Source organism: Laccaria bicolor, genomic scaffold (genome assembly GCF_000143565.1).
Source record: "Laccaria bicolor S238N-H82 LACBIscaffold_4 genomic scaffold, whole genome shotgun sequence".
Classification (NCBI taxonomy): domain Eukaryota; kingdom Fungi; phylum Basidiomycota; class Agaricomycetes; order Agaricales; family Hydnangiaceae; genus Laccaria; species Laccaria bicolor.
In genome coordinates this window covers 379,701-391,551 of record NW_001889875.1, presented here as the reverse complement: position 1 = coordinate 391,551, position 11,851 = coordinate 379,701, and the positions used below count along the sequence as shown (strand labels likewise).

Sequence of the window (11,851 nt, the reverse complement as noted above, 5' to 3'; positions counted from 1 at the left end):
GATGGGAGCGGTCGGGATGTAGCCCACGTTCGGAGTAGTAATGACCCACCAGGATGGGGGGTCACCCTTGTCGGGATGTTCGATGAATGTGTTGATCCCGGCCTCACTCACAACCTCCCTCGTCCGAACCTGATGATCCAATACATTCCAGCAATAAGCGTCCGTCGCGCAGAATTTGCGATCTCCTTCACGCGTGTATTCCTTATAGTACGGTTTCGAAGTTGGAGAAGTAGACGCCATAGCTAGTAATCCTGTTAGAAATGCATTTCTAGAATAGATAGTTGAAGAAATGTCGTGCGACAGAGAGTCAAACACGATTGGAGGATGTCCGTCGACAGGGAGTCAAGATGTACATCCTCCAACGGAACGACAAGGAGTCAAATTCCGCGCTGAAGCATACGAGATCCAGGAGAAGACTACATACCGATCAGAGTCCAATTGATAGTACATGGGTGGGTGTCGGGATGCGAGAGAGAGGCTGTTTAAGCCAGAGGCTGACATGGTTGGGAAGACCCAAGTAACAAAGCTGAGGACCATGTTCAGTATGAGTATAAGTATACGCGAACATACATTACTCACCGGTTACGGATGAATGGCACGGAAACGGAATATAAAACCAGATGGACGCCAACGCCTAAGAAAGATCAGATTAACGTGTATTCGGCAGCAAAGTGAACCAAGAGTGAGTGACAAGGAGTCGAACTCAGGAAGGTGGGAAGGTGGATCAACAAGGAGTCAAAATCCACCCAATCCCATGGAACGACAAGGAGTCGAGTTCCAGAATCGAAAAACACAAAAAGGAAGACTCACTGTTTTGAAGAACTTCTTCGTTGGTGCACTCTATTGTGGATGAAGAAGATGGAGGAGTTGAAAAGTAACGGAATGGAAAAACGGTGATTGATCCCAAACACCAATCACGTTGTTAATGGCATCACGTGCACATCAAACACGTCAAAACCAGATGCGTCAAATGCTAGTACTACCACTTACGTTGTACCTACGTAACACATATGTAGTAGACTGGAAAAGCGAATGCCGCAGACCTCGTACTAGCCGTATTCCATAGCAAATCACCCAATTCGGCTCGTCCCTCCACTGAACATGATACACCTCCCCCTTCCTTCCCACAAACAGCCCTTATCTACGAACGCCACTTCATTAAAATTGTAGAAATAAGGAGCAATGCAGAATTTTGCCACTCACCAATTTGAGAGTGATGACCTGACGAGAGGTTGTGTGCATTGACATCCACAGCGGCCACCGCTGCGCTGAAATGAAAGAAACAGAAAGAGATGGAACTGGATCGACTAGCAAAAACATGAATCCAAGCAGAGATGCAAGTCAAAACCCTAGAATCGGCCAATTTGAAGGCGGAGTCGATTGCTGGACGGAGATTATTGCCACTCACCAATTGGAGAGTAAGGGCCTGAGGGGAGGTGACATGCACTCCAATCACCGGTGCACTGAAATGAAAGAAACTGAACGAGACGGAACTGGAGTGTCTAGCAGGAACACAGTTATGACTGGAAAAGCAAGTCAATAGCCTAGAATCGACCTATTTAAACAGGGAGACAATACCTGCGAAGAAGAAAGCTGGGGACGTGCTCAAAACGACCCATGGAAACTTGTACATCCTTGCTTATGGATCCGTCATGTGTTACTGAATCCCAACTGCCGTTTAGGACGACGGACAAGGTGGTTGCTATGAAGGTTGCTGTGAATGAACAACAAGAAGTCAGGATAGCCAACGAGATTGCGGAGATGATCGCTAAACCTATATATGGTGACACGAGTGTGGACGACGTTTGGAACAAGTTAGAACCGGAGGAGCCACCGAACATCCCTCTAAGTGGGGCGGAACATGTGCCAATACACCTGCCGCCAGGAGCGAGAGTTAAAGGGAATAAAATCTTGGTGTATATCAGTTGTGAGGTAACCTCACAGCAAGGAGCGGACGAACCTATGAGGACAACACGTCAGCGGCAGTACCCTATGTGAATGAGATGCGAGCGACAAAGAGTCAAACTCGATGTGAGTGCGGACCGACATGGAGTCAAGGTCTGCTGGAATTCTTCAACGGGACGACACAGAGTCTAATCCCGGAAGACATCGTCACAAGTATGGGGCATAACTCACCTATCCTTCGATGTTCAATCGTGAGTGGACGAGGAGCACAGGTAAGAAGGTTTACCTATCACACATGTCATGTCATCTTATCAAACTATGATCTAGATCGTTGATCATCACCACTTTAACTCCCCTCTTTCTCCAACACTTCTCCCGTTCCGTCTCGCCCTTCCAACACTTCTCCACGTTCCCTTTCGTCCTGACGCTTCTTCACGTTCCCTTTCGTCCCGACGCTTCTTCACATTCCCTCTCGACCTTTCTTCACCGTCGCGGGATATCCTCTCAAACGTGAGTAATACGTTTTTCTCCCCTTGTCTACCTTCTGCCGCACTTGGATTCGACTCCTTGTCGTCCTTGTTGCGATGGCTTTGACTCGATGTCGGCCTTTGTACAATCTGGCGGTTTGACTCATTGTCGCTGCTATTCTCTCATGGGTCTGTGTTGAACAGATTGCTCATTGTTTCCAACAGATTGAAGCCAGCCACAGCTCCACCTGGCAGGTGTTGTACTCGACAAAAATCATAGACAGAAGCAGCACGTGTGTCAGCACGCTCACCACTCGTTCTTCTCGTTCTTTGGCACCCACTCCTCAATCACCCACCTTCTCTCGTGCTAGGACAATCTTTCACCGTCCCATTCAGCCTCCCGCTGGTCCTACGTTGAGACATCGCGCATCTAACATCAATACAGAATATTCCCAAGACTCGCCGGTATCACATCGGGAGGAATGCTTCTCATAATCCTCACTCAACTCTGAAGCGCAAGAATTTAGAAGAGCCGTCTTGTTTCCGTGGACAGATGGTCCTCTGAAATGTGAGTTACCTTACTCTTTCTCCTTATCTCCCTTCTGGCGCACCTGGACTCGACTCCTTGTCGTCCTCGTTGCGAAGGCTTCGACTCCCTGTCAGCCTTTCGTTCTGGCGGTTTGACTCTTTGTCGCTGCTATTCACTCACAGGGCCGTTGAACACAATGCTCATTGTTTCTAGTGCCGTCTCCTTCACTCTCGTCAGATCAATGCGGCCCTTCGTTAGTTCTGGTTACTCCGGCGCCTCTTTTGCTTGCGTAGAGTCTGAGCTAGTGCCGTCTCCTTCACTCTCGTCAGACCAACGCGGCCCTTTGTTAGTCCTGGTTACTCCGGCCCCTCTTTTGCTTGCATAGAGTCCGAGTCACATTTTGGCCCGAAAATTTCATGGTAAGTTTCAACGTCGATGGACTTCGATGTGCCTTACATTTAAGACAGTTGGACCTTGAGTTGTATGCGCTTCATGCACTGGAAATCAGTAATATGGGCAGGGTAGGTCCTTCCTATGAAACTTCATATTTGGTGCTAATTGCCTCTATCAGTGTACAATGTTGAAATGATTGCCAACGAACATGGTGACTGCATAACGCCACGGGCTGGGAACGATAGTGCATATACAGTGGGAAAATCCTTTCTCGGATGCTAGCGCGAAGATCGCTTTCCACTATACTCCCCTGAACCCAGTATTCAACTCGTCTGTAACCTTTGTTCGTCTTCCTAAGTGGCAGCTAACTCACCAGATTTCACACTATGCAGACAGAAAAATGCATCCATTCGGAAGATCTCAAGCCCACAGATAATCACGTCCATTCGGAAGATCTCAACCCACCTCCTGGCCGGGCCACGCAGTAATGTCGACAGTCCTCCAGGTTGGTGACTTTTCGCACTATGCGATTGCAGACCTCGCACCAAGCGGTTGGAGTTTCTGGCTGCCCTTGACAATGACCTCATCTCGCTATATTACATTGCCCTTACCCTGACGCCCAAACATGCCACAACGCAATGGAAAATCCCTTTGGGTTAGCGTGTCAGTGTCCCTGGGCTCGTGTGTAAGTAAGAGTATATATACACAGTGGGACGGGACGCCTTTCTGCCCCAACCCACTCAAAAAGCCTTCAAAATTTTTGGAACAAAACCAAATACTAAAGTTCCCAACCAAAATGTCTGAACCTCGACAACTTCGCCCTCGTAAGTTGCAGCCTGTCGTTCTTCTACCCCCAGTGGGCAGAGGTAATGCTTCCACCAAGGTGAGAGACTCCTCTGTCACCGTTAGCCACAACGTTGAAAAAAATTGCAGAAGGGAGTGGGGAAGGCAGCCCAGAGTACAGACAACGAGAGGTGATTCCTCACCCTTTCTGTTGAGGCCTTTCACCTCAAAGTATATTTAGCGCGACAGATGCTGATACCGGCGGTAACGTCATTGGCAAGTCCGCACCCACTCAGGCGACAGGTACTCCTACCCGTAGCCGGGCCAGGAAGATCGCTGTTCCTGTAGTCAACACCACCATCAACGACCCACCTACCCCGGCACCTTCCCGCCCCAGTTGGGCCAAAAAGTACGTTTGCCGCTAAAGGGGAAAAAAAACTAATACTTGCATGTAGAAACAATTCCAAGGCCGTTAAGAAAATTCCGCCTAGTGAATCTGACCCCAATTTGTCCGTGCCAATGGTGGACATCAACATCGCTGTTCCTGTAGTCAACACCACCATCAACGACCCACCTACTCCAGCTCCTTCCCGCCCCAGTCAGGCCAAAAAGTACGTTTGCTGCTAAAGGGGAAAAAAAATACTAATGCTTGCATGTAGAAACAATTCCAAGGCCGTTAAGAAAATTCCGCCTAGTGAATCTAACCCCAATTTGTCCGCGCCAATGGTGGACATCAACAGGTGAGGAATTGATAGTGATTGACGGGGGTGAGTCTCATCCTGAACTCTAGGATCATTGTCTTGGAGGATGGCAACGAGCCCCTTGTCAACGCTGAACCCAGTCAGTCTCTGGGACGTTCCAGGGATGCGGCGCTAGGACCTACTCAGCACAATTACCCCAGACAAACGGCGGCGCCAAAGGCCAACATTAACCAGTATGGCTTTCCTAGTTCTCACCTGATCTTTTTGACTCAAATCGTATCCTAGAATGATGGACTTGGAGGCCAGTAACTCCAACCTTGGCGTGGGTGAGAAGGTTGTGGCATCTGAGACAGAGGCCAACTCGGCTATGGTCAAGCTCACCCAGACGAAGTCATACCACACGTACGGCCTCAAGCAAATGTGCGTTCCTTTCCCTTTGTCAGGGCTCTCTGTTTGACTCCTTGTCGCGGAGAGTCCTCCCAAGTGAAATTTGACTCCTTGTCGTTTCACTCGGGTACAGCGTTAACTCCTTGTTCGCTGCTTCCGCATCTGTAATATTTATCTTCTTCAATAGTTCTCTCTAACGTCTATACATACAGGGTCCTTAATGTGGCTGATCCGGACGCCACGCCCACTCAGGACCTTATATCGCGTGGCAATCGGTTGGTTGCTCCGCCATTGAGACTACACAGGTGTACAACTGACCATAATGCCAACAGAGTCATTGATAATTTGGCCGTCGCGGCGGAAGACTTGTTTTATAACAGAGACCCAAAAAAACGGCTTTCAGACTTCGAGAACTCCCCACCTGCACATCATGCAGACAGTGCGGGGGGCAGGTGAGTGCTGGTCAGGTGTTCAGATGAACAAGACATTGATATTCTGGCACAGGGGATTGTCTGGGTCAATTGGCTTTGGCCTGCCATTGTCTGTCCAGGCCACGTTGATGTGAGTGTGTGTTTCCATCGAATTTCCCCATCTTATTCAATATAACTCGCAGTGCTGCATCTGCCAGAGTTTCCCCACCAGCAGAGGGCTCGTTTTCAATCAAATCAACTCTCATTCCAACGTAGGTAACTTAAATTGATCTAAGTAAGGGTGGTTCTTGACAATGTTTCAGAAATGATTCGTCTGGGGTTCTTCCCTCTTCACCCATCTCTGGCCCCACTCAGGCTGTGTCTCGTTCGCATGGTCTCTACACGTTACGCCACAGGCCAGACGTACCTTCACTTACTCTCATTAATCCTACACTGCGCTATCACGAACCCAAGACTCCTGATCCTGCTTCCAGCGATGAAGATTTCGATTCCACGATGCCGGAGGATGATAGGCTCCCCCTCCCTCTGGCGTCTTCCCTTCCGCATCCAGTAACCGTATACTTCTGCCGTATTGGCAGAGTCATGGGGGGAAGGGGTTACATTGGACATCGTTCGAGAATTTGGAAGGCCACTGATGCTCACCCTGCCCATCAGTATACCCGGTTCACTTCCTGGTTCAATCGGGTGACTCAACGATGGGAGTCTCTCCCCAAAGGCTACACCACAGATCCCCCTCCTGCGTCGAACCGTCTTGGGGAGGTGGAGGAATGGTGGGAGGAAGCAACGAGAGTTGCCAGGCGTCGGGCCAAACGCTTAGCGGAAGGGAGTGTAGGGTGTAGCGAAGACGACGAAGCAGAGTCCGGCGAGAGTGCAGATTCAGGCGACGGACCAGAGTCAGGCGTCGGAGCAGAGCCAGGCGACGGAGAGGAAGCAGAGTCAGGGAACGAAACTAAGCCAGAGCACGAAGCTGAGGCAGGTCACGAAGCAGAACGCCGCCAGGAGGCAGAGTCAACCCGACACAGAGGCCAGCCTGCCCACATCATCCATGCCAAACAACACCCTCAGGTGCAGTGCATACCGGACGACGAACCTGATGCGGAGGGCAACTCGCAGCTGGAGGATGGAGGTCACGGTTATATAGAGTCTTCGTTGACACCAAGTGACTACAGCCAGTCCAGGAAGGCTGAAAAGCTTCAGCTTGACCATGCTCGAAAGAATCGGGGACTTGACTACGACGTAATGGATACTGAGGAGGAGGAGGCCGACGACGAGATGATAATGGAGGAAGTAGATGAGCAGGATCGGCGTCGTCGAAGCAAGGGGAAAAACCCATTGAAGAAGCTTTCGCCAGAGACAAACAGTCACATTCGGCGTCGTTTGGTGAAGGGCAAACGACCTGCATCAAGACCTTCAGGAGACAATAACGAGACACGCGACGAAGGAGAGGAGTTCACGCAGACTTTACGTCGTCTGGTGAAGAGTAAGCCACCTCCATGGATGCCTTCAGGAGACGATGAGGGATCAGGTGTGGAGGGTGCAAGCCAAAGTCCTCATGCACGCCCTGTCGCTAGCGCAAAGGCACTGGGAAAGAAACGTTCAAATCCTGCGCCAAAGGCTAAGCGTGGCCCTTTCTCAGTTCGTGAAATGGATCAAGTCAAGGAGCTTGCAGACACCATCGTGGAATACTGCAAGAACATGGGCCGTACACCCGAGTCTGTCCTACGCAAAGGGGGCTTCAATATCTCCCTTTCTCATGAGCCGTCCTGGTGGGACGTATGGCAAATGTACTTGCGTCACCAGAGTTACAATCCCGAACAAAGTACGTCTTTTTTCTTTTGTCCCAGTTATCAGGCTTCATTGATTAGTCTCAGCTGCCGGTCATCCGTGGCCTACCCAGGCCTCGGAGATGTACAAGATCCTTACGGAGAACCTTTCAGAGGACGAGCTGGAGGACTATCGGCAGAATATGCTCGTAGAGTTGGCAGAGTCCAAGGCGGAGGTTGAGCAGCAGGAGTTCAAGATGACGAAGTCGGCTCTGAAGCAAGTTCAAGACTTGGTGGGTTTGGACAGTTTATCTGTGGCGACTTTGTCTGATATTCTGATTTCATAGGCAACGGCGTTGGGAAGGGCGGACTTGGACATGATCGGGGTAATCATTCCTCGTGATCCTGTGGCCAACCAGGCTGCTACCGTCGTCACAGGCAATCCTTTGCTGCAACGCGTCATCGAGCACAGTCAAGCGGACATCAAGAAGTTACTTCATCATTTGACAACGCTCCTTCGGTTAGTGATATAAGTATTATCAATTCAGAAGGTATATTAACCTTCAACTATGTAGGGGGATGGCCTCTAATTTTATTGTACCGGAAACCGTGGACATCTCGCAATTGCTTGGTGTTGATGTGGCGAACTTGGACGCAAACGTAGAAGGCTCAAGTGCAGTGCCGCAGCCGCCCCCCATGGAACCCAGGGAGCACACGAAGGCTTCAAAAAGTCTGGCCAAAAAATCCAAGTCTTCGAAAGGTGTGGCAAGCTCTTCCGACCCTGATTTAACTCAGCCAATGAGTGCTGTTCCTGCGTCTTATTGGAATTGCCGAACCGCGGAAGGGTCTCGACCCATGGAATCTTCTTGAGATCGTTCACGGAGATGTGTACCTTACCTAATGAAATTTCAGATTGGTACGTTCCATTTGTCTTGTTGGGGTGAGCTACCTGCTGATCGGTTTGCAGCGGATTGTGCAGGTCCTGCAATAGCTTCGGCGTCGGCTTTGTGGGCCAACTTCTTCACCCACTGCCGTGACGCTCAAATGATTCTCGAACGTTGGCCTTGCAATGAACCCATCCCCGGAGCAAAGGGATGGTCAATAACCGACATCAGTTCAAATGGGATTAATATGATATTCACGTACATGATTAGCAAGGACGAGACGAAGGAGCTTGCTCCTCAGATTGTCTCCTGGTCTGATGGTAAGTTTGACTGGTGAGGTTCACGATGCATGTTCTAATTGACTGGGCTTTAGATTACATGGACTTGGCAGAGGGGAGTGAGGATTGGCTGGACATACCCATCGTTACTGGCAAATCCGAATCAGGGGCGCTCGTTGTCCTCGCCCGTGTCAGAAACTGCTTGCCGGAGGTTGAGAATGCGGCTCGACAAAACGATGGAGGTGCTGACTGCCCTCCACTACTCCGTGCCAGAGCTCGTAGCCAGATGATCGAGGTCAACACCTTGAAGGTAGTTAAAAAGAAGAAGACAGCGACAACCTCCACACAAGTTGGCAGGCAGAAGCGCAAGTTACGTGAGGACGCCAAGCCTTCAGGAGCTGGTGTCCAGGTCAAAAAACCACGGTCATCTGATGAGGATACTCAGGCCAGCAACTCTCACGCTCCCGTTATCTCCCCCATTCACTCTCCTCCTGCCAAACATGTCTGTCGCCAGGAGATGCCAGACCAAGAGGCTGATTTGGGTTCACAGCCAGTGCGCAATAACCAAGGTGGACCCAGAGACGGCGGTTGGGAGAGTCAAGAAGGGCAGCATCCCCGTAGCACGACCCAGGGCTCAGGAAATGAGTGCGGGTTGGACGAAGGACTCAATTCCCGTGGGATGTCCCAGCAGCGGCATATTCATGACAATGCTGGGTCAAAACGTCCAAGTGGCTCTCGCCTGAGAGGTGTCATTCCATGGAATGACGCCGACGTTCGCAATCACAATGACTACAACGTGGATGTCAACATGTATGACAAAGATGGGCACGATGCTTTCATGGATGAGTATCAGGCGACTAGGTTCGAACCCTCTTTTTCCATGCAGGATCACCATCACTAGTGTTTGGAAGTCCGGTCACAGGACTGGAAAAAGACCGTGACCAGACCGGACTGTGACCGAACAAGACCGCAAATTATCAGGACCGACAAAGACCGTAACCGCGGTTCGGTCTACAGTCCTCCACGGATTCCAAATTTTCAAGACCGAGCAAAAACCGGATTAACCGGTCTAAGACCGGTCTTTCTGAGGGCCAACTGAGGGCTGAACATTTGAACTAATTGTATATTTATTTATGTCTTTGATGAGAACCAAATAATAACATTAAAGTGTGTTCATCATCACAGTGACCGCCTCCACTTCGTCACCATTGCCACCACCAACCACCACCAACCACCACCTCCCGCAATCATCATTCAAACGTTCAACGTTCAACGTTCAACTGTCGCCAACCACCATAACGACAACTCGGCAACGCCACGTCATCAGCCTAACGAGCGAACGACGACGGACTTGCACGCCAACGGACATTCTAGGTGAGTAGCGTATCCCCCTCCCTCTTCTTTTCTCACACGAGAAGCAGGGGTCACTTACCAACCAACAACTGACAAACGACGATGAGACATGGATGAACATTGGTGGTACACGGGCGAACAACGATGACACATGGATGGATGACGACGTGGCACATCAACGGATGCGCCACATTGTCCAGACAATGACGACTTCCGTTGTCATCTACATTACTAGAGGTGAGCAATGTGACGCTCTTCCCCTCACCTTTTTTCACACAAAGCGCAGCGGCAAGGGCATGTCCAAGGCATGTCGTTACGGCGATGTGGCTGCAAGCCAACAACCACCAGCTCCCTGTTCGACCACCCCTAGTCCTCTGCACTCGCTAACGGCAATGACGACATGGCCACACCACGTCATCAGCTGAATAGATGCAGTGAGCACCCGTCGTGTTGATCATATGAAGACGATTTGGCATGTCAACCGTTGACGTGCCACGTCGTCCAGACGGCGTCATTGTCACTGTTTCAAATCAGGTGAGCCTCATGACTCCTTTCTCTCTCCTTTGTTCACGAGAAACAGGGGCGACGTGGCAACGGATGCACAAACGACGACACTCAATGATGACAAAAGACTGTCAACGTTCAAGTGAGCTAATAAACCCATCCCCCGCTCCTTGTGTCAAACAAGAAAAAGGGTGACGTCGCCGTCAGCGCCTACAACATGGCACGTTCGTTGACGTCGATCCAGGTGAGCGATGTGACTCCCTTCCCCCTCTCCTTCTTTGACATGAGAAGCAGGGGCCATGTCACTGACGGCGACGTGTCAGTGACATGGCAACCAATAACCGACGAACGGTGACGTTTACACTCAGACAAACAACGACGACAGACAATACACGGATGAATGACAATGTATGGCGTATGTAGATGATGACCTGGTGCATCAACGAATGGTAAAGGTGGATGTGAAGACACCTGTGGTTACTGTTACCCATGCACATTGCTACGAAGTCGCATACGCTGACCGATTTGTACACTAAAATACATAATATTGTTGTTACATGGCCCTACAAAGACCGGTTTAGACCAGTCCCAAACCGGTTAAGACCAGAACTGGTTAAAACCGGTCTTGTAACCGCAAAAGACCGCAAAAGACCGGTCTGTTGTGGTTCGGTCTGGTTTTTTGAAGTTTCTCCAATTGGGAGGACCGGTTACGGTTACGGTCTAAGGCACTGGGCACCAAAAGACCGGACCGGACCGGACTTTCAAACACTAACCATCACCGACCTCCACCCCAGTTCTCGAATTTCCAATATTATGGCCACCATCCACGACAGTATGCACCATCTGACTTTGGTGGAAGAGGCTGTGGTGTCCGCCCCCAATATCGAGGACATGGTCGTCCGTATGACTCTCATGGCTACTATGGCCGAGGAAACAAAGGATTCACTGGGTTTGGCACTCGCGGGGTTGGACGGGGGCATTCAGAGGCTGGCGATGGAGAGCGACTCGCAGAGGGTGGGGTGCTACGTCGACGACTTCCTAGTGAGGGCCGGGGTTTCTGAAACGTCTTCAATGGAGGAGGAGAATTGATGGTCAGGCGGACATCGGGAGTTCTGTCATGCAGGTTCATTTGGGGGACTTAGGATTACTACATTATCTAGTACATAGGGTTTTGTGGTACTTAGTACTCTTCAGTGCTGGTCACCGGATATATTGGTAGTTAGGATCATGTAGACCTTGTGGTTTCACTGTTGTGGATCAAAGGCGTCTCAACTTTGGTATGCTGTGCAGACTTGGTTGAATTATCAATGTGCCATTGGAATACTTGTGCTATGCTGCTTGGACTTGGAAAAATTTAAGATGTACCATACTGATGGTATTACTGTTATTTGGTATACAGATTGGAATGGGGTTTGGTACCAAAGATATGGTATGAGGCTATACCAGAGATCACATACCATACCATACCATACC

At 50.1% G+C, this 11,851-nt stretch overlaps 1 protein-coding gene across 1 annotated transcript; it reads left to right on the top strand.

Annotated features, from left to right (window-relative positions):
• Positions 1–1,617: 1,617 nt before the first annotated feature.
• LACBIDRAFT_323186 (uncharacterized protein) lies at positions 1,618–11,467 on the top strand (the record flags this gene model as incomplete). Its single annotated transcript, XM_001876835.1, has 32 exons — positions 1,618–1,927; positions 1,981–2,031; positions 2,059–2,156; positions 2,233–2,415; positions 2,598–2,837; positions 3,115–3,154; positions 3,195–3,246; positions 3,287–3,320; positions 3,369–3,422; positions 3,551–3,637; positions 3,687–3,778; positions 3,831–3,949; positions 4,159–4,177; positions 4,319–4,486; positions 4,533–4,688; positions 4,737–4,817; positions 4,868–5,011; positions 5,064–5,198; positions 5,378–5,440; positions 5,498–5,617; positions 5,670–5,726; positions 5,779–5,847; positions 5,899–7,415; positions 7,462–7,652; positions 7,707–7,879; positions 7,935–8,119; positions 8,327–8,563; positions 8,617–9,382; positions 9,707–9,895; positions 10,339–10,408; positions 10,563–10,622; positions 10,886–11,467. The coding sequence occupies 32 exons, from the start codon at positions 1,618–1,620 to the stop codon at positions 11,465–11,467; spliced, it is 6,342 nt and encodes a 2,113-aa protein (XP_001876870.1).
• Between the last annotated feature and the right edge of the window lie 384 nt (positions 11,468–11,851).